General features: G+C 55.0%; 3 protein-coding genes across 12 annotated transcripts; 1 reads left to right on the top strand and 2 right to left on the bottom strand.

Moving 5' to 3' along the window:
• Positions 1-259: 259 nt before the first annotated feature.
• On the bottom strand, positions 260-9801 carry BORCS8 (BLOC-1 related complex subunit 8). 6 transcript variants are annotated; one of them, XM_036996172.2, is made up of 7 exons: positions 9672-9798; positions 9365-9457; positions 7140-7252; positions 6535-6599; positions 3875-3985; positions 2423-2498; positions 260-601 (listed from the first exon to the last, which is right to left on the bottom strand). In XM_036996172.2, the coding sequence occupies exons 1-6, from the start codon at positions 9706-9708 to the stop codon at positions 2465-2467; spliced, it is 453 nt and encodes a 150-aa protein (XP_036852067.2). In that variant the 5' UTR covers positions 9709-9798; the 3' UTR covers positions 260-601; positions 2423-2464. The 6 variants fall into 6 exon arrangements, 5 of the variants coding, with proteins under 5 accessions (XP_036852067.2, XP_036852069.2, XP_036852068.2 ...); XM_036996174.2 differs by lacking the exon at positions 260-601 and adding an exon at positions 1858-2083 and having other exon boundaries at positions 9672-9800; XM_036996173.2 differs by lacking the exon at positions 260-601 and adding an exon at positions 1858-2087 and having other exon boundaries at positions 9672-9799.
• RFXANK (regulatory factor X associated ankyrin containing protein) lies at positions 9789-15590 on the top strand. 5 transcript variants are annotated; one of them, XM_036996168.2, is made up of 10 exons: positions 9789-9918; positions 10660-10740; positions 11215-11405; positions 12598-12678; positions 12802-12867; positions 13139-13239; positions 13396-13521; positions 13892-13958; positions 14353-14433; positions 15366-15590. In XM_036996168.2, exons 1-10 carry the CDS (start codon positions 9881-9883, stop codon positions 15434-15436), a joined length of 903 nt encoding a protein of 300 aa, XP_036852063.1. In that variant the 5' UTR covers positions 9789-9880; the 3' UTR covers positions 15437-15590. The 5 variants fall into 5 exon arrangements, with proteins under 5 accessions (XP_036852063.1, XP_036852062.1, XP_036852061.2 ...); XM_036996167.2 differs by having other exon boundaries at positions 12595-12678; XM_036996166.2 differs by having other exon boundaries at positions 11215-11456.
• Positions 15063-17248, bottom strand: NR2C2AP (nuclear receptor 2C2 associated protein). Its single transcript, XM_017642285.3, has 5 exons — positions 16705-17248; positions 16453-16543; positions 16155-16260; positions 16012-16079; positions 15063-15759 (listed from the first exon to the last, which is right to left on the bottom strand). The coding sequence occupies exons 1-5, from the start codon at positions 16740-16742 to the stop codon at positions 15643-15645; spliced, it is 420 nt and encodes a 139-aa protein (XP_017497774.1). The 5' UTR covers positions 16743-17248; the 3' UTR covers positions 15063-15642.
• Between the last annotated feature and the right edge of the window lie 4733 nt (positions 17249-21981).

The following is a 21981-nucleotide window of genomic DNA, read 5'->3' as shown; positions in this document are numbered from 1 at the left end:
GGTGGCTCCTCAAATGGCCTGAGCCTGAGCCTGAAGTGGGCATTTCTGCTTAAAAGCAGAATGCAGGCTACACAGGCATGTACATGGATATATCCCCCTCAGCCTGTAGAGAGGGTCCACTCCAGCCTTTCTTATCCAGATGGAGAAAGGGAGAGGCCCAGAGAGGGTCAGCTCCAGGCCCCATGTCACAGAGCACGTCAGAGGCAGGGCTGGGACCAAACCAGGGTCTGCTGTGTGACCTTGCACAAGTCATACCACCTTTCGAACTTTTCCCCATTTGTATTTGGGGATGACACCTGCTTTACAGGCTAAGGATAAAAGATGACCCTTGCAAAGCCCCCAGCAGTGCTAGGCACACGGTGGGTGATTAATCAGGATTAACATGGTAGCAGTCTTTGGTCTAAGGAGCTGTGACTGTAACTGTGTCCTTGGCCTGTGGGGGTGATCAGTAGTCCAGGGACCTCAAAGCCTTGTCTTGGGACATTCATGGCAGGGCCCAGATGCTCTGGGTAGAGGCAGAATGAACCCACGGGCCACACTTGCTCAATCTTCAGTCCCTGCAAGGTGCCACAGGTTGTATCCAAGGGCAGCTTCGGTTGGGCTGCGGGGGCAAGAGGTAAGGATTAGGACGAGGCCTGAGAGGCCTCCAGGGTTGTGGGGTGGCCCCGATCAGGCAGCGCCTGAGGCAGGAGCCCAGGGGGGCCTGAGGAAAGAGGTGAAATGGAGTTGGAGGGTGAGGGTATGACTCCTGAACTCATGGTCAAGGACAGTGACCCCATCTCCAGTCTCTGTGCCTGGTTCCTTTTCTGTAAAATGGGGCTGTGTAGGGCCCCGGACTGGAGAGGCAGGTGAGGTCACAGGCTGGGGAAGGCTGTGACTTGGTCCTGTGAAACCCCAGGGACAGCAGCTCTGGGGAAGTGTGGGGTGGAAGGCTCTGAGGACAGGGGTGGTAGCTAACTGTGGGGAGGAACAGAGAGGGCTCAGGAGGAGCCGTGGAGAGTTTTGTTCTGAGGGGACGCAGCAGTGGAGGGACAGCAGCTGATGTGGGCTGTGGGAGGGTGGCAGGGCAGGGTCCTTACGGTGTGAGGGTATGAAGGGCCAGGGTGCGGTGAGGGGATGGGGTAGGTGGGGGAGCCCCCTCGGCGGACCTTTTGCTCCAGGCCCTCCCAGTGTCCCCCAGGCCATCCTGTGGCCTGTGCCATTCCTCACCACCCAGGCCAAGAGCCAAGCCTGGCATACAGCAGGTGCTCAGCAAGTGCTGACCGCATGTTTACAAATTCCACTGCCTCTTGGCTCTCGGTGCTGTTATTTTAGGGGCTGTGGGGACCCCATCAGCACTCCAGCCTCCCCAGCACTGAGACAGCCTCCAATGCACAGAGCACCAGCACAGCACAGCACCTGGCACACGGGCACGGGGCTCCCTGAGCTTGGCAAGTCCCTAGGCATCCTGGATCCGCCAGGGCCTGCCCTGCGTGGGCACAGACTAGAAGTCCATCAGGCCTTTCCTGGCACCATGCTCTCCTCACATGGTCACACATCCCTCCCAGCAGGCCTCTCCTATCTGGTCCTGGGCCTGGCCACAAGACTGGCCTTCATCAGTGGGGCATTCATAAATGTGAGGCAAGCAAAGGCCGATGAGCACATGTACACTGGGACCACCCTCTTGGTGCCAGGCACCAGGAGCCCGGGATGACCTATTGGCAAGAACCAGACCCGCCATCACTGACACCGCCCATCAAGGACCAGATGTGTAAGTGAGGCTACCTCTGGCTATCTGGCCCCATAGAGCTTCGACAAATGCCACATGAATGGCCCCTAGCTGACCCCATCCAAATCGCAGAGAAATGAGCAGAGAAATGACTGGTGGCATAAGCCTTGAAGTTTGGGACACTTTGTCACGTAGCAGTAGCTGACAGCTACAACACACATCACTGTATGCAACAGCGCCCTCTGCCACCTGATGACCCACTCTGACAGAAGGGAAAAGCAGAGACCAGAGCAGGAGGGACTTGCTCAGGGTCACACAGCAGGTCAGCGGTGCAGCATGGAGTCCAGAGCTGGTGGGCATCCGCCGTGCGGGGCTCTGCCTAAGAAAATGTGTGTGGATAAAGCAAGTACTAACACGAGGCAGGATAGGGCAAAGGTGGGCTCCCCTCTGTCTTGTGGGGGATGTCCTTGAGATTGGAACAGGGCCTGAGGCCTGGATGAGGGGCAGGAAGATGGCAGAGAGAACATGAGGGAGATGGCCTGAGCAGCAGGGGTACAGGCCTCCCCACCCTGAAGCCACCCAGTGATGAAACTATCCTGCAAACCCTGGGAGGCAGCCTGAGTGGTTAGACAAGCAGGCCCTTCTTGGGAACAGAGGGTGGGCTAGCTCCGAGCATGGAGCACAGGAAGGCTCAAGGCCCTGCTCGGCACTGACCTGGCTCGGAGGAACCAAAGCACCTGCAGGTCTCTTCCGGGATCAGGCAGAGAAGGGTGGGGGTGGCTCTTCGGGGCTAGAACAAAACACGTGCAGCATCCATGAGGCTGAGGCCACAGGCCTACTCACTTGGCTAAGCTGGAGTGCAGGTTCAGGTTGCCCCCTGGCTCCCTCAGATCCGTGGCCTCAGCCTTCAGGGCATCCTCTGTAAAACTGGGGCCAGCCACCCTCCTCAGAGGTCATGGCTGGGACTTGTGCAGAACTGGGTGTTTCAGACCCACAGGGCTTGCAAAGAGGCACAGCACCTCAAGCTGCTAGTAGTGTCTTTCAGAAGCACATTGTGTTTTTGCAACAGCAGACACAAGCAGAGCGTTTGAAAGCAGGGGAAACCATGAGTTGAAACTAGAAGCTATGGTTATATGAGGCCTACTGTGTTCAGGGTGCTGTGCAAGACACTTCATGCAGGGACCTCTAGTCCCATTGGCTGTCACCGACCTGCAGCAGAACAGCCAAAGCCAGACAGTTTAACTCAAATGAATCCAGATAAACCTTTGTTGTGCTACTTCAGAGCAAAGACTGCCATAGATTCATTCTTACATATTTGCAGGGCTTTTTCATTTTTGACAGTTCTCATTTCTTAATTCTCAGAAACAGCACACAGATTTTTTTTTTCCCTTTCTATATCCCTGGTGGGGAACAGGCATGCCCCAAACAGAGAGAGCCGAACACATGTCAAGGTAGAATTACAACTTACAGCGTGTGTGTGTTCAAATGTGTTTATTAACTTACAATAGAAACAAAAACAAAAACAGCTACTTCTCCAAAAACCTCTCCCCGGTGTGCAAGGGCTGTAAGCACTTTCCATTTTTAGGCTGTCTGGTGCTCGGTTCAAAGCCTCCTGCAACTCTGGGTGCCCTCCCTGCTGTCTGACAGGCCCCTGCCCACCTTGCTGACAGCCCTCGCTTACCTGCTCCAATCACACCTGCCTCCAAAACCCCAGGGCCCTCACCCTCACGACTGGCCCACCCAGAACACCCTCCCTGGGTCTCCTCCGCCTGACTGTCATCCAGGCCGCTGCTCACACCTCTACCACCTGCTCAGAGAGGCCCCCCATCCCTCTTCTTGCTTTGCACATATCTGAAATGCTCTCTGCTCCATGTTTACCTGGTCACTGTGTGTCCCCTGTGACACCACGAGCACACCTGTGTCGATCACCACTGTGAACTCAGCACCCGGCCCAGAGCCAAGCACACGGAACAGCTAAGGGCCCGGGTGCCAAGGGAATGAGCTCTCCCGCTACAGATGCCAAAGGAAGAAAGGAAGCCAGGGGCCGCCGCGGGATGAGGAGAGGGAGTTGTGTAACAGAGAGAAGCAGCAGTTCCTGGCTGGGCAGCGGAGGTCCTTACAGCGAGGAGGCTGCGGGCAGGAGGGGCGGGCGGTCCCGGGAACTACCTGTGGCCCTGGGCTGCAGCGTGCATGTGGTCCCGGATGCTGATGGCCTGTTTGAGGAGACCCTCCACGCTGCGGAAGTAGACGCTGCTGTCGACGAGGTTCTTCACGGCGCTGAAACGGGAGGAGGGTCCCCGTCGGCGCCGCCCTGCCCTGCCAACCGGCTGCATCTCCCCGACCAGAGCTCAGGGCGGGCCGGCACTCCTCGGCCCTCCCGCGGGCCTCCCTGAGAGCTTAGTGTTCAGACTTCCACGCCAGGCCTCGATGTCATCCACGTGACAAAGCGCGGGATGGCTGCAACCTTCCCATCCCCCTTCCAAGTATCTCGCTTTTCCCCTATATCACCTATTCCTGCCTTCAAAGGAAGTATCAGCTGGAGGCGAGCAGCCCAGGAGGCGAGCTCTGGCGGAACCAGAACCCCTCTGCGCTGAAGTGAGGGCACGGCCGCGCCTAGCTCTGCTGGGGGTGCCGCGGCGATGAATGACTAATGAACACGTTCCTTCCAAGGGCACTACAGGGAAATATTCACCAAGCTGCTTTTTTTGGTCCCTGCTAAGGCCAGAAAGTCGCCTACACAATGACAAACAGAAGTAAAACAAAAATATCATTTTAAAGTCCGTCTATTGAAGACAAACAAGTCCCTCCCGTTCATTATCAGCCAGAGACCTGCTTGCAAAGGGCGAGATCAAAGTGCGGGGTGGGGGTACAGGGGGGGTAGGCCCTCACTGGCTCCGCTGACGCGCTCATCCCAACGCGACCGGGCGCAGTTGGCCTTCTGAGCGCCTGCCCACCTTGAAAACAAGCTCCCTGTTGAATAGTTTACCCCGTTTTACTACCTTTCCATTTTACACCATTAAGACTACCTATCTAAATAAAGCATTTTGAACAATTCAAAGATAAGTGTTCTTTCACGTCTATAAAGGAAACGTGATCCTTTGCATTAGAAAAAAAATCACATCTCCCTAAAAAGAGGTGCTCAGAGCTCAGACCACACTGGCCCTCTGTCTCGTGAGCATGGTCCGGGGGATCCTTCTGGGACATGATGGACATGTTCTTTATCCACTGAGAAGGTTAGTAAGCACTTGAAATGTGGCTAGTGAGATGGAGAAGCTGAATGTTTTATTGCATTTTAATGCTTTAAAATATATTTTAATGCTTTAAATATAAGTGTAAACAACCACCTGCAGCGTGGGGCCCTGCCCTGGGATGGTGACGCTAGAGGAGCCGGGAGAACGTACAGACTTTGACACGTTCTTCCTTTACCGTGGCCTTGCTGAGGAGCTCATGGCTGCCCAGGAGCTGCTCGGCAGCCAAAGGAAAAACCCCTTTTCTACTTTTTTTGAGCTAAGGAGGTGTCTGCAACCACCATCCTCAGGAAGATGCCATCTGTCCAGGTGGCCCCTTGTCCCAGTGGAGGGACCAAGGCCGCCGATGGCAGGACACTCAGCTCGATGCCACCAGCAGCCGGACTCTCTGTCAAGGAGCCTTCATCCATGCAACAGCAACAGGCAAGCTGTGCCCGTCCAAATTCCACCAAAATAACTCACAGCCCTTGTCAGGGGCCAATGGTACCTTTAAATAGTCACCAAACTTATGAGGCAAACGGAACAAGCCAGGGAGTGAAATACAGGCTAGAAACATAGAAGTGGCAGAGGCCAAGCTGCCAAAGAAACACCAACCACTGCTCTTCACGCAGGCACATCTTTCCTTGGGGGAAAAACAAATCTGGAGATTTAGACAAAGCTAAAAAAAAAAAAACCAGTAAATGGTATACCCATGTTCATAGCAGCATTCGTTACAGTAGCTAAAACATGAAGCAACCCAAGTATCCATCAACAGCTGATGGGGAAATAAAATGTGGCCCATCCTTGCAAGGGAATACTATTCAGCCTTAAGAAGGAAGGACATTCTGACACCTGCTGCACCCGTGAACCTTGAGGACATCATGCTGAGTGAAATCAGACAGACGACACAAAAGGGCAAACACTGTATGGTTCCACTTACAGGAGGCCCCTAGAGGAGTCAGATACAGAGAAAGTAGGTGGGGGGGACCCAGGGCTGCACACAGCAATGGGGAGTCATTGTTTAAGAGAGACACTTTCACTTTTACAAGATGAGTGAGTTTTGGAGATGGATGGTGGGGATGACTGCACAGCATTATAAATGTGTTTGGTATCACTGAACTGTACACTTAAAAATGGACAAGATGATACATTTTATGTTCTGTGTATCTTACCACAATAAAATAAAATGGAAAGAAATAAAAATTTGAAAATAAATAGCCCTTTTGTGCTTCGGCCTTTGTGCCAGCTGCCATCCACCCTGCCAGCCAGTCTGTGGTCCTGGCTTGGGGGTGGGGGGCACACTGGCCTCTCAAGGTACAGGCCCATGTCCCCAAATCCTTATGGTCCCCTTCTGTGACTGAAGGGGAGGAGCTCAGCAATGGAAAGAAGCCTGCCCAAGGAACACAGGGCCCAGGCAAACGGTAGAAGCGCAGGCCTGGGCTGGAGCCCATCTTGTGGCCAGGTGAGTCGAGACCCACATGCCTCCACTCAGATATGTTTGGCAGGGCAGAGCTCACAGGGCGGCTGAGATGCTCCTGAACACAGGTGGCACCCTGGGGCAGAGGTGCAGTCCTGGGAGTGGGGAGGTCACGTGCTCACCTGCAGGCGTATTCCACCGTGTAAATGGCTCCTTGGCTCTGCTCCTCCCACCGCTGCATATCGGCCTGTGGAGGTGGGGATGCTGTCAGCAGTGGGGGTTGCCTCCTCCGTCCTCCCAGCTCTCTGGGATGGAGCACCTGATCTCCGATCACCATGACAGCAGACACCAGTGCCCTCCAGCCCCTGCAACTCCCCTGCCTCACCAGTCCAGGCTTTCTGTGAACACACAGCTACCATGCCTTGCAGCCTTCCCTCAGGTCCTCACATGCTGCCTCCTTCTCATCATGCAGGTCATGACTCACGCAGACCTTGCTTGTTCCCTTCTTCCAAATCTTCCCTAGATCTGTTCACCCACAGCCCCAACCTGGCTCCATGACCACATGCCTCCTCGCTGGTGCCCCAGCCTGGACTCCCGCTCCTACAGCCTCTGCTCCACATGGCAGGCCCCAGCTCACAAGGTGTGGACCGTGGGCAGGTCGGGTGACGGGGGCGGCTGGGGCTCACCTTATGCTGGGCCAGCTCGGGCAGAGAGCCCACACAGCAGGCCCCACCTCACACGGTGTGCACCCTGGGCAGGTCGGGTGATGGGGGCGGCTGGGGCTCACCTTATGCTGGGCCAGCTCGGGCAGAGAGCGGCGCACATGCTCCTGCAGCCGGTACAGGGCCACAGAAGGCTCGTTGGCCAGGACATAGACGCTCTCAGTGAACTTGTCTGTGACTGGGTCCAGGATCAACAGTCCGGAGTAGGCGTGAGGGACGGCAGAACAAGGGAGAGTAAGAGGGGGTGTGGACGCAGAGAGCCAAAGCTTCAGACCCCTGACCGCTCATGAGCTCTGCCAGAGCAGCAAGGAGTGCCCCCTGCCCCCCAGCAGCTGGGTCCCCTGTGGCCTGGGTGATGGGTGGAAGGTCACAGAATGTGTCCGGTGGCCTCCTGATCTCTCCCCTCCCAAGCCCACTTGCAGCAGACATTGCCGCTGCCTGCTCAGATCCCCTCACATTCCTTTACCCCCATGCAGGAATCTAAGATTCTTCCTCTTCGGATTCCCACCAGTTACTGGACCCAAAACTGCCTGGGAGTTTATGTGCCCAGACGACCCTTGGCTGAGACTGACCATCCAAGGGTTTGAAAGCCCAAGTCCCATATCATGTGTTGGGACAACTCGGAGGCCTAACTAATCCCCCTGAACCCCCCTTCCTCTGCCTCTGCAGGATTTCACCAAAGGTCACTCCTTGCTCAGCCTCCTCCCCAGCCCTGTCTTGTTACTCCCACCCCTGGGAGGTTCTCCTGGCAAGTCAGTTACACACACATCCTCATCCCAGGGGCATTCCCAGCCAGCAGGTCCCATCTATGCACTCCCATCTACGAGCAGGTCCTACTGGCTCTGGGGGCAAAACAAAGCCCAAACCTCACCCATTTTTACTACTACACTGACCAAACATGGCCACCTTCCACCTAGATGCCAGATTCAGCTTCTCCTTGGTCTCCCTGCTTTCCCTCATACCAACAGTCCAATCTCCATACAACAGATACCATGAGCTCCAAATGAATGTATCAGGTATGTCCCTCCCTTACTTGAAAACCTTCCACAGTTCCCATCAGCCAGAGAATAGACTCTGTCTCCCTTAACATGGCCCATAAAGCCCCCGTGTGTTCTTCCTGCTGTGGACCTCCCTGCCCTCCTCGCCCTCTGCCCCAGGCACAATGGCCTCCTGGCTATTCTTTGAACACTCCCAGTACTGTCCAAGAGAACTTTCTGAGATGATGAAAGGTTTGTAATCTGTACTGTCCCACATTGCAGCCACTAGCCACATGTGGCTACTGGGCACTTGAAATGTAGCTAATGTGACTCAGAAACTGAATTTTTAATTTCACCTAATTTTAACTGAAATACCTGTAATACTGTGAACAGTAGCTACTAGGCTGCGGCACAGCTCTGAACACTTTGCTGTCTCAGAGCCTTTGCAGCTGTCGTTCCCGCCATGGACACGCCCTTCCCCACTGAGTCATTTCTCCATCTCTCAGCTCCACCGCCTGGGCAAGTCCTTCCCTGCTCACCAAGCCTAATCAGATATCCCTTCCACCTCATTCTTGACATCAGCACCTTGTTCATTTCTCTTACATTTAAGTTCTCATTCTTTATTAGGTTACATGTTTACAGGAAAAAAATGTCCTCATCTGTAAGTAGAATGATAACAGTACTCACCTCGAGGTCTGCTACCGAGATGGACCCAATGCTATTGCCCAGTGCAGTGTGGTTGGCAAAAGGGGGGACCCTGGTGTGTCTGGGAGTCAAGGGAGGCTGTGCACTAGTCTGCCCAGTGTTGGTATGTCACAGCCACGCCCTCAGTGGGGCAGCACGCAACCCAACACCTCCAAATTGTATGTCTTCTTACTCTCTTAAGCCTCCTCGTTTTGAAAATGAGCATAGTAATAGCTTACACCTCAGTGTTGTTACCAAGGAGGTGGAACTAAGAGTACTTGTGCCTTTTAAATACTAACTAGAAATAACTGTGTTCATAAAACTTTATGGTTTGGGGAAGGCAGTATAGCACAGAGAAGACAAGTAGTGGCTCTACAGCATCTTACTATGCTGAAGGACAGTGACTGCAATGGGGTATGTGGGGGGGACTTGATAATGGGGGGAATCTAGTAACCACAATGTTGCTCATGTGATTTTATATTAATGACAACAACAACAAAAAAGAATAAAGCGCAAACTCCTTAGTGAACCCAAATAAATAAATAAATAAAACTTTATGGTTTAAAAACTGGCATTTTGCGATTTGTAACTATGTGAGTTACAATTACTTGCTGCCAATGTAAACGTACCCCAAAGCGTAAACATAAACAAGGCCACAATACGCATGATTGCCACGCCCCAGGCGTTCTTCCAGTACCAGGTCCTTGAAATCCACAGCAATCCTATGGGGGGAATGACTCCCCATTTCACAGATGACAAAACAGAGGCATGGAGACTTTTTAGGTTTCAAAGCTAGTCAGCGGCCAAGTGAGGATTCTATGGCAGTTCGATCACTGCCCCCACATGCTCCCTCCGCACCCTGCCCCCTCCCGCCCTCTGCCGGGTCGCCCCTCCGCGAGCTCCCGTTCCCTCAATCACCCCGGGGTCCCGCACCACCTTTCTTCCCCTTGAGCTGCATCTCCGGTTCCTCCATAGCGACCTCAGCCCAATTCCGCGGACCGGAACCGGAAGTCCGCAGGTAGGGGCCCTCCACCTAAACCTTCCCCTGAGAAACTGGACGCCGAACTGCTCCAGTTCTGGTATCATTGGCCTACCCTCCCCAATCCTCCGTCCACTCTGACGAGAGGGGCCGTGAGAGACTGGCCATGAGCGAGAGTGAGGAAGGAAGCACACCGGGAGGCGGGTGAGGAGGGACGGATAGCCCCTGAAGCTCAAAGAGGGACACCTAGGCGGGGGAGGGACAGGGGCGCATCGCTTCTAGAGCCCCATTTTCCAGGGGCAGGCGAAATGGGGGAATGCTCTACACACTGCCCACTTCGGGCTATATAAACGGCCTCTTTGTACCCTCGTGCTGCCATCAAATCCCTGCCCTTGTCCCTAAACGCCTAAAGCAACAGAAGAGGCATTGTTATGGACGGGGGCGGTAATGGTGGCGCCCCTTTAAATTTAGGAAGTCCCGTCAGCGCCCCCCCCAACCCCACCCCGCCCTGTGATTGGAGGAAGCCCCTCCCACCCCACCCGCGGAATTTGGCCTATTGGCTCCCTCTGGAAAGGCCTGTGGGTGCAGCTGGGAGTGAGGGAAGAGGGTCAACTTGAAATCCTCAGAGATCTCTGAAGCTCCGCCCATCGCTCCGGAACCTGCGGGGTTTCCTCCCCAGCTGCGGGGACACAAACACGCAAGCGTAACTGCTGTGCTTGGGCCTCAGCGGAAACCACGCCCCTCCCCCAAACCTTAAAGGGCCAGGAGCACCTCCTTCAGCTCTGGCCTTTCTGCACTTTTGTGGGGCGGAGGTGCGCAGGCGCAGTTGGGGACCTCTTGGGTAGGGGTACCGGTAGCGTTATCAAGTTGCTGTCTGTCCGGGCGGAAGCAGCCAGAGTGCTGACAGTCCTGGCTCCAGCTTGCTCTCCCATATATCAATTGTAGGAGAAAAGTTTGTGAATTGGGCCCCCAAGTTTTGGGGGACCCGGGCTTCCGGCGTAGGGTGACAGAGGAGGCTCTTTGGAGGTGAGTGGACCTCCTGGGCCGGTTTGGGGAGGGTGGGTGGGATGGGGCCAGTCACATCTTTGTTGAGCTCTCTCTAATTCAGAAGACCACTCGCAAAAAGTAACCACAGCGAACGTTTATTAAGCTCTGTCCGTGTATCAGGCTCCCTGCTCAGCTATTTACAAACATGATTTCTTTATAGACTTCATTTCCCCATTTTATTAATAAGGATACTGAGGCTCAGAGAAGTTAAGTCATGTGCTCCAGTTTTTCAAACCAGGTAATCTGACCTCAGAGCCCAGGCCTTTTAAAAAGCAGTGCATGTTATATGTGCCCTGGGGGTGGGCAGAAAGCAGTTGGTTTCTGGTTTTAATGAACCGACCGAGCCCGAGTTTTCCCACCCTCACTGTGCAAAGCCAGGTATGCAGTCGGTGCCTACTTAATAAGAATTATTGATCGTTATTGTCATTTCTGCCCTTTTGACGCATCCACCAGCCCCATGGAGCCCATCCAGCCTGCAGAGGACCTCAGCCTGGCCCAGCAAATGTTCACCCCAGAATTTGGGGACCCTGAAGAGCCCGGGGATGAGGCCACCGATGGCTCAGACACCGTGGTGCTCAGTATCTTCCCCTGCACCCTAGAGCCTGAGACTCCTGAACCAAATGCTGGCTCCTCCTCACCTCAGGGTAGGATTTTTCCCCCGGACTCCGTCGTCAGGGATGCAAGGACCATGGAATGTAAGGCCCAAAATGGGACCTTTGTCTTTATGTCCACTACCTAGGATGTTCTCTCTCTGTCCAGAGAGGGATTGCTTGTTTTTATTTTCTTGTATTCTGGTAAAATCCACACAACATTAAAGTTACCCTTTTAATCAGAATTTCATACAGTTCAGTGGCAGTACTCATTTGCAATGATGTATAACCCCCATCTGTCTACAGCTCTAGAACATTCCCATCACCCAAAAAGCAGACCCTGACCCCATGAGCAGTCGCTCCCCGCCCCGCCCCCAGCCCCTGGCATCCGCTGATCTGCTTCTGTCTCTGTGGATGTGCCTGTTGGGGAGGCTTCTTGGAAATGGAATCATACGTTATGTGGCCTTTTATGTCTGGCTTCTCTCACTCAACATTGATATTTTCAGGGTTTATCCACATGGTACCATGAATCAGGGCTTCATTCCTTTTCATGGCCCCATAGTCCACCGTAAGGATGGACCCCACTGTGTTTATCCACTCATCCGCTGAGGGACAGTGGGTAGTGTGCCTTCTGGTAATTGTGAGCAGTGCTGCTCTGAATGCCTGCACATAGGTTTTTGTCTTAATACCTGATTTCAGCTGTGGGGTAGATCCTTATTCTGTGTTGAACTTATCGAAGACCCAAGGATTTCTTTTGCCTGGAGTGCTTAAACATGTCTGATTCAGTCCTCCCAGAGCTTCATCCCTTCTCTTCCCCCTTTGTGAAGCCCTCTTCCCAGGACTGGTTTCTTCAGCTGGCCCAGCTCTCAGTCAGGGTCACCTCCTTGGAGTGGGTCTCCCCTGACCACCTTATCCAAAATGGACACACCTCCCTCCTTCCCCTCTTCCTCCTTTACCTGCATTTTGTTTCTCCTGAAGACTTACTTGAATTCGAGCTTTCATTCTCTTTCTCTGTTTTTGTCTGACTCCCCAGCCTGTCCACGGGCCTCTTGAGGTCAGAGACTTTGTCTCGTTTTCCTGGAACACTGCAAGGTACAGAGGAGAAGGTGCACCTGGGTGTCCAGGAGGGCAGAGTGAGCCCCCGGAGTCAGTGGAGTCAGGCACTGTCTTTGGTGGCTCCAACCGCCTGCAGCCACAGAGACATACCCCGAGAGGAAGCTGAGGCCCTTCCCCTCTGTTCCAGCAGGCAGTTCCCTGAAGCACTCCACAACCCTCACCAACCGGCAGCGGGGAAATGAGGTCTCGGCCCTGCCAGCCACCCTGGACTGTGAGTGGGCCCCTGTCCCTAAGGGCGGGAGGGGTAGTGGGATGGCAGGGGCTGAGAGGGGCAACTTTGGACAAGGGATAAACGGAGGCACAGAGGTGAGGACTGTGTCTCTCTGGCCCCTAGCCTTGTCCATCCACCAGCTTGCAGCCCAGGGGGAGCTGAGCCAGCTGAAGGAGCATCTGAGGAAAGGTATGCCCCTGCCCATCTGACCCCTGCTGGCGTGTGCACTGGGTGCCAACAGGACCACTGGGTGCTTCCCCCACCACTCCCATTACTACTGCCTCTACCCCTCTCAGTTGCTGACTCCACATGTGTTGGAGCTTACTCACGGGTGTGAAGTCCACTGTGTGCTTCCCTTCCCCCGACACCCTACCCTAGCTGCCCACCCCGCCCCTGCTCCTGCAGCCTTGGGGAGAGAGGGCAGGGGTGCATCCCAGTGGTACCACCCCGTTCCTGCCAGGTGACAACCTCATCAACAAGCCAGATGAGCATGGCTTCACCCCCCTCATCTGGGCCTCTGCCTTCGGGGAGATTGAGACTGTCCGCTTCTTGCTTGAGTGGGTACGTCCTACCCCAGCTGGGGGCTGGCCAGGGACTCGAGGGCAGGCCAGGGTCTCGGCTGAGCCTGCTCGTGCTGTGTCCGTAAGATGGGGATGCCATGGGGGCCCCTTGGGGCCTCCCCTTCCCCTCCCATTACCTCTGCCTTTACTCCCGTAGGGTGCCGACCCCCACATCCTGGCAAAGGAGCGGGAGAGCGCCTTGTCACTGGCCAGCACAGGTGGCTACACAGACATTGTGGGGCTGCTGCTTGAGCGTGATGTGGACATCAACATCTATGACTGGGTGAGGCACCGCTCACTGGCCTGGGGCACCTCACAAGCCTGCCCTGGGTGCTGAAAACACAAGACGGAGCCATCCCTGAGCCCCCCAGAGCTCCTAGTGTTTGGGTAGGGGAAGCTGACATATAAACAGTCAGCTAAGATATAGTGAATAATGCTGTGATGGCAGGCACACAGACAGCTTCAAGAACCCAGAGGCAGGCTGGGTAGCGAGGGCAGTAAGGAAAGGCTTCCGGAAAGAAGAGGTAACTAAGCTGAGATACATAGGAGGAGCTAGGTGGGCAGGTGACAAGCAGGGGAGGAACCACACTAAACTGGAGAGACTGGTGTGAGGATCCAGAAGACAGAGTGTTGGTTGCCCCTGCCTCTTACAGAATGGAGGGACACCACTGCTGTATGCTGTGCGCGGGAACCACGTGAAGTGCGTCGAGGCCTTGCTAGGTGAGTGCAGGGTAGAGGCTGGCCCTTGGGGCCCCAGAGTTCCACCTGGCCCCCCAGGAATCCCGAGGGCCAGGGAGGAGTCCGAGTTCTGCTTGGGTGGCCACTCCTGCATTCTCCAGAGGATTGACTTGGGGTCAGGAGGTGGGAGGACAGGACAGGGGTCTGGCCATCCTGGTTGAATACTTTGTATGCCTTAGGGACCCCCAGATGGGGAGACTCTATTGACCACATTCTTCGGAGAGCTCAGGCTCTCGTCCAAAGCCACACAAGCAATTGGCAGACCTGTATCTCTGTCATGGAGGGATCACTGGACCTCCCAAGTCCCTGTGCCCCATTTTGAACCCCCAGCCCCCAAGTAAAGCCCCCCTACTGCAGCACCTGCTCTGCTTTGCAGCCCGAGGAGCCGATCTCACCACCGAGGCCGATTCTGGCTACACCCCAATGGACCTTGCTGTGGCCCTGGGATACCGGAAAGGTTTGCCTGAGACCTATGGGGCACTGACAGGGTGTGTAGGCAGGGTGACCACAGAGGGGTACATGGACAACCCTCTGGGATGTCAGATACTGACAGCTAGAGTATTCACTTTAGCAAACACCAAATGCCGCTGTATACCTGGCCCGGGCTTGTGCTAAGCCCACTTCTTGGGGCTCCCCATGCACTGGAGACAGGAGGCCAATATTTGTCCATGACTGGGGCCACACCAGGGGACGCACAGGTACCGAGAGGCTCAAAGGTGGCCCTAGCCTAGCCCAAGTATGGATGGTGGGGGTGGAGGGTGGGGAGGGACCCAGGCTGGAGGAATAGCACCTGCAGAGGCCTGGCAGGACTCAGACACCAAGGAGGAGGCCAGGCCACATGCACAGGGCCTCGGAGGCCAACCCTCACCCTGGTGAAGGTGTGTGTGAGCAGGGCCGATAGGCAGGCCCTGGTTTTCCGCATGTCTCCCTTCACAAAGTGGGGAGATCCTAACAGATCCAACAGCCTGGGGCCCTGGGGGGTTTGAGAGCTTGAGAAATCTCCCCTCCTTAGAGTTTTACTACATTTCGAACAGAAATCATTTCCCACAGCTCCTCCCATCTTTCATAAAAATCACAATTTGCCAATTTTGTTGGGTAAGAAAGATTTTTATGATTCTGCAGACTCTAGAAATGCATTTTTACAAACAGGGGAAGTTGAGGTTCCTGAGATGGGGGCCTCGGCCTTCCCAGCTGTGCTTGGGAAGGATCTGGACGTCCCCACGTAGGAAGTGGGTCCTCCACCCAGGTGCCAGGGCTGGGACGCCTCTGTTCATCCCACGGGGAGGGGGCAGTTCTCAGGGTAGCACACCCCAGCTCGCACACCGTGGGCCCATGTCTCTGCAGCCTCCACTCGGTTCATGGCCCGACTTGTCCCTGTCCTGTTTTCAGTGCAACAGGTGATCGAGAACCACATCCTCAAGCTTTTCCAGAGCAACCTGGTGCCCACTGATCCTGAGTGAAGGCCACCTGCCAGGGACTCAGACACTCAGGGAACAAACTGGTTGACCCAGAGCTGGGGGAACCCAGAACTGGCTTCAAAGGCAGCTCCTGGACAGATGGTGGGAGGGGACCCTTCCTAAGAGGAACCAATAAACCTTCTGTGCAGAACTTGAACACGTTGCTATGCTTCCCCAAGGCTTCCTGGAGAAGGCAGCCTCCCGTAGCCTTACGCCTTCTCCCCCAGCACCCGCAGATGGTAGATGACCATGCGGCCAAAAAAGTCAGTGGCATCCTCAAATGTCACTCTCAGCCGGTCCACCTTGGCAGCTGGCACAGGGAAGGTGTAAGCACAGGCAGTCAAGGTAAATGGGGGCTCATCATTTCCCACCTGCCAGCCCCAGTTTAGACACCATCAGTGTGCTAGGCAACCCCGTGTAATAAGGGCCCCTCCAAAGCTCTTGCCCAGAACTGGTAATCATCAGCTTATTTTACAAATGAAGCCAGCAGAGGCCTGGAGGCCACTTATGCAAGGTCAAGTGCCAGGGCCAACAGCTTTCAGAGACAGACCTCCCTACCCCCGAGGCCAGCAGGATATCTGAAGTGAGTTGTTGTCCTCAGGGTAGAAGTCCACGATCTTAGTGAGCGCCTCCTTCCCCTGGGAACCTGCAGCCAGGGAGGAACAGACTGTGAGGCTGACATGCACTCCCCAAGGCCCCACCTTCCAAGGCCTTCCAGTACCTTCCAGGTGGCCCCGGCGACTGGAGAAGCCCCCCTGGAACTGGATCTGTAGCTGTGAAACACAGATGCGCTGGGGAAACTCGAGGATCACCCACTGCGAGGAGCCCTGGAAGCAGACGGGGACACAGACCACTGTCACTCAGGGCTCAGAGCCCTGCTGCGCAGCCGAGTTGGAGAGGGGGGACACTGCGCACGTTCCCTCCCCGTGCCCAGCCAGAGCGTCCTGAAGTTCTCAAAAAAGCCTGGGTCCCTGAATCTGAGTCATGAGGGGCGGAGGGCCCAGGAGAAGGTGCCTCACTTGGTCGGAGTTCCAGCACGTCTCCTCGTCCTGGTCGAACATGTGCTTCTTTCCAAACTGCCGGGTGTTGCGATTCAGCACCGAACTCACCCTGTAGGTACCAAAATCCCGGTGAGGGGCGGGGCTGAGGCTGTCCGCTCCTCACCACCGGCTTCCCCCCGCCCCCCAGCTCCGTCCTCGAGAGGCTCAACCCCAGGCCAAGGGCCACGCGCACCTACTCCCCCACACACACCCCGTTTCCCCGGCTCTCACCTGGTCACTGTTTCCCCACAAACCAAAGAGTGGGTCATCTCGCCTCTACAAGGCCTCGCAGAGCTGAGCTGGGCGCACCCTCGGTTCGAATCCCGGCGCCAACAGAGCCACAGCGGCGCGACCCCGTCCACGCTCTGAGTCTGCACGTCCTCACCTGCACTACAGGACCAGACCCATCCTTGCCGCGCCCGCTCCAGTCCTAAATGTCTCCTCGATCAGTCCCCTTGGTTGTAAATTGGGGACTTCGGGGAAACTGCCAACGGTCCGACGCCAGGCCTTTCACAGTGGGTCCAGGAAAGTGAAACAATAGGTAGGTATCGGGGGCGGTCGCTCCCTCTCCGAACCTCAAATTATCTGCGAAAGACTTGGGGATCCCAAAGCCGAACCCGGAACCGCGTGACCAATGCGCATGCCCTCTCTACCTGGGCGGGGTTTTGGTTTGAGCCCCGCCCCTCCGTGTCCGCCTCTTAAAGGGCACGTATCCAGGGACTGCATTTCTTTTGGAGCCGGAGGAAGGCTGCCCTCTAAAGCAATTTGGGCCGAATGCGCGTGGGGCGTTGATTTGACATTTGGTGCCCGCTGGTATAAAGCATTGTTTTTGAAGTCTGAGAGTCTTAATATAATGATGTCTTACTACTTGGGAAAGTCTGCCAAATTCATTCCTTAACTGTTTATGCAGCCTGGGAACCCCTGCACCTCACTGCCTCTCAGAGGCCAAGGAGGAGTTCAGGAAGAGGCCTTCATGTTGCGAGTACAAGGAGTCCTGTCCTGCCTGGGACATGGGAGACCTGGCCTCCAAATCTGCCCTCCCAGTGAATGTTACCTGGGACAGACTTCTTGGAGGATGGTGTATGTGATGTGGGTTTTGAAGGATGAACAGGAGTTTGCCAAACCAGATTGCACAAAGCCTCAGATACCAGGCTAAAAGATTTGGTTCCCTGATTCACTAAACTCTTGCCACTGTTACTGCCCAGTCCTGTGTGGGTGGTTCTGGGGACTGGGGCCAGGCCTGAGCCAGAGGGAGAGACAGGACTGGCGGAGCAGTGGCTCTACCTGGAGGGATACTTCTTGGGAGGGAATATTTTGCCTGCACCTTAATGAGTGTAGGAATTCACCAGAGAGAAAAATCTGGGGCAGGTGGTATTCAAGCAGGGAGAACCGCATAAGTAAAGGCCTGGTTGGGTGAAAGAACATGAATTTGAATAAAATATGTGGAGCCAGATCCTGCTGGGCCTGGAGCAGTCTGGGGAAGGTGTTTGAGAAAATGCGGGACACTATGCCATCTTCAGGAATGGAAAGTTCTGAGACAGATCAACCACTGGCAGGAGGCTGCAGCTCCTGGCTTTAGCTGAATGGCCTGGGATCCAGCCCCCTTCTTCAAGGTCTGGGGAAATAGTCCTCCTGGCATCCCACTAGCATCTGCCTAAGCCCACTCCAGGAAGGGGGCTGGCTGGGAAACTGGGACACCAGCGGAAGCGCTGCCCCATCAGCCCCTGTCTGCCAGGACTTCCTGCAAAAATTCATGGCCTGCTGCCATCCAGACCTGGCTTGCTGGTTTCAGACCAGGGCTGGGGGTGGCAAAAAACACCTCCCTACCCCCAGAGGAAGTTAGGAGGAATATGGACACACACCCACACCCACACAGGGCCACATCTGTTTCAAATACTGATTGGGCCACTCACTGGTTTTGTGATACTGGGCAAGCATGTTGACCTCTCTTGGCCTCAGTTTCCTCATCTGTGAAGTAGAGGGGATTCTATTTATAGGTATGTGGAGAATTCACTGGGCTCTTCATATAGACTCATAACAACAGTGGCTGACATTTGTTGACAGCCCATCCTGTGTTTGACTTGAAGCCACGTTTTGTCTCCACCTATTGGCTCCTAAACCTTCTGTGTCATCTCCATGTTGCAGCTACTCTGAAGGTCCCCCAGAGAAGACAGGCATAGCCCCAGAATCCCTCATGCCACTCCTGGTCTTGGCATGGAGCCACCTTGCCCACTGGGACGAGGCCAGCTCCATACCCTTTCCCCGCCTCCTCACCCCACTGGCGCCTGGGTATGAAAGAGCCTCCTGTTTCTCCAGGGAATTAGCAGCTCTAAGCTCCCAGCAGAGCAGCCAAAAGTAGCCCATTCATTTGGTTGAGTGGGGAGAGACTAGTCTGGCACTCCCTCCCCACCGCACCCAGGAGATGGGGAAGAGGGAGCTTCTAGAGGAGTCAGGAGTTGCAGCTCTGGTTTGCTGAGGGAAACTGAGGCACACTGGGCTCAGGTCACCCAGGGGGACCAGAACCCAAACCCCAGTCTGATTCTGGAGTTTCCTGCACTGGGCTGAGTTTTGCTTTGTCAGGAGAGGAAGGCTCAGAGAGGGTCAAGAATTTGCTGGTCACACAGCAAGTATGGGTCAGTGGGGACTCTCTGGAGAAGCAGCCCTTCCCGTGGGAGAAAACAGGTCCCACTTCCCATGAGCTTGTCGTCCAGGAGTGGGGCAGACAAAGGCCCTCATATAGCTTTGAGCCCCCGTTTTCCCTTAGGGAATAAACGTGATGGTTACCCCAAAGCCCCAGCCTGGAGAGTCTGTGGGGAGCTGGCAGCCCCCTTTGGGGCAGCCTGGGTCTGATTTATCCTGCGGAGTCTGCCTGGATCTGGCAGGGCCTGGCTCAGACTAGACGGATGCTCACCTGGTGCCAACTGGACTTGTCGGTCCCGGCAGCAGGCGAGCCTGGGAGCCTGGGTAACCGGAGGTGGCGATGGGAGAGGGTGACCAGGCATAAAGGGACTGAGGTGAGCTCGGAACACTGGGCCATGAGGGGGCATGGTGAGTGGTAAGCATGAATAGTATGTTATCAGGATGGTCCAGAAGGACCGTACATCTCCTGGTTGGAGACGTAGTGCCAAGTGAGGGTGCCCATCCATGGCTGTAGATGTGGTTGTGTGTGAACAACGTGGGACAAATGTGGGCTGTTTGTGGCTGCAGGAAGGCTAAGGTGTGGGTGTGAGCAGCAGTGGGTGTGAGCGTGGAGGGACTCCAGGTGCAGCCGCCTCACAGCTGGGAGCAGGCTTGACTTGCGTGTGGCCAGGTGAGGTGTGTGTGGCCTGTGTGACTTACATGTGCCTTGCTGCATTGGTTATATATGAGCCGCCTGTGCTGTCAAAGTGTGTCTGGGATGTGACTGTGTGTCTGTGGTAGTTGTGATGTTGTGTGTGACGGCTGTGAGAGTGGTTGCATGTGCCCTGGCTGTGTGTCACCTTGGTTATGTTGAGAGGTGCTTTGTCTGCCCCTGAGACTGGGTTCTCCTGGAGGGTCCAGCCCCCCTACTCCTGCTCTAGCTCTCTAGCCCCCTCCTCTACCCCCTCCCCCAACTTGCTGCAGCCCCTGGCCCAGGCCCCAGTGTTGGGGGACAGAGCAGGCGCTGGGGGCTGGTGGGGGCAGCTGGCTCAATCCCAGTGCGGGCCTATAAATAGCTCTTTGAGCCCAGCAGATTCCCAGGCAAGGCTGCCTCATTCAAGCCCCCGGCAACACCCCACCCCCGGGCCCCAGGCCAGTATCTCTAAGTTCAGCCCTGGCACCAGCCAGGGGACCAGGGGCTGAGAGGATGGAGTGTGGAAAGATAGAGGGGGTCAGGGGTAAAGGTCAGCTTGGCTCTGAGGCCCCAAACCTGGGCTCCCACTTGGCCCCGCCCACACTGTGCAACCTGAGGCAGGTGATCCCGTCCCCTTGAGCTTCAGTTTCCCCAGCCGGAAAATGGGCAATGGCATGTGAGCAGCCCCCATTTTCCCATTTCATTTGCCAGCAACCCTGTAAGGTGGAGACCCGTAATTATCCCCGTTTTAGAAGGTGAAACTGAGGTATGGGAAGACAAAATGGCTGGCCTTTGGTCACTCAATTAGGAGCCACAGAGAGGGGTTTTGAACTCTGGACTTGAGGAAGCCAAGCTGCTCAGCTTCCATGCACGTCCCACAACCACACCTAGACCCCCATCCCCCACTGCTGTGATGCTGTCACCACCACCCCCATGCCTGCAGATACTCCCATCAGTATGATCCCTGACCATCCCTCCTCTGTGACAAGGAACTGGACAGTAAGCACAGCTCCTCAAGGGGTCACTTCAGCCCCAGGGGCCACCACTCATCTCCCCCTGGACCAGGCTGGGTCCCCACGCATGAGACAATGACACATACAGTGATCCTGCTTCTCTGGGGTGTTGCCTCATCCTTCACTCATTTCTACCCACTCTGGTAATCTTGCCAATACCACCTTGTCCCCTGTTTGTATGTCCCCCCCACCAAACTAATACCCACCCTCAGAGACACACACACACACAGATGCAGACACAGTGCAGAGGGCACAGACCTTTGGCTCAGTACAGCCCCTTCTCAGCGCCGAGAAACCACGACCAAGCTTGTGGGAAGGAAGTTGGGGGAAGGAGCTGACCTCTTTAAGCTTTTGTCCTCCTCATTTCCATTTCTCATTGTGGTAATATACACAGAACACAAAACACTTTAAAGTACCCAATGCAGTGGCATTAATTATATTCACATTATTGTGCAACTCCACCACTATCTAGTTCTAGAACATTCCCATCATTCCGAAGGGAACCTTGTCCCCATGAGTCATCATCCCCCATTCCCCCTTCCGAACCCTTAATAATCATTAATCTGCTTTCTGCCTCCAGATCTGTCTATTCTGAATATTTCATATAAATGGAATCATACTGTGGCCTTTTGTGTCTAGCTTCTTTCACTGGGCATGATGTCTTCAAAATTCAACCATGTGGTACAGTGTATCCATACTCCATTCCTTTTCATGGCTGAATAATATTCCATTGTACATATCTAGGTTTTTCGAGGTCGGAATGGATCCTCCCTGCAAAGGCACACACCAGCCCCCTGCCCAAAGCAAAAGTATTCTTAGAACAATACCTGATCCACAGCAGGTGCTCCATAAATGCTGATTGGATGCAGGCATGAATGAATGAATGGAGCCGGTGGAAAGATCTCTGGGGTGTGAACCGCCTGGACTCCCACCCTGTGAGCCCCTTGTCAGCTGTGTGACCCAGAGATCTTCCTAGGTTCTCCGAGCCTCTGCTTTCCCTCTGTATACGTGGGATGAAACAGTAATTGTAACCAAAACTTCTTCCCAGAGAATCCGACAGGCCGGGGTTGTCATCCCAGCTCTGCCCTTCTCCGAGAGACCTTTGGAGCCACTTCACCGCTCTAGGGCTCAGTTTCTGCATCTGTAAGATGGGGCAGACCCCACCACGGAGCACCTGAAGAT

Source organism: Manis javanica, chromosome 13, assembly GCF_040802235.1.
Source record: "Manis javanica isolate MJ-LG chromosome 13, MJ_LKY, whole genome shotgun sequence".
Classification (NCBI taxonomy): domain Eukaryota; kingdom Metazoa; phylum Chordata; class Mammalia; order Pholidota; family Manidae; genus Manis; species Manis javanica.
This window is presented reverse-complemented; position numbering and strand designations above follow the sequence as displayed.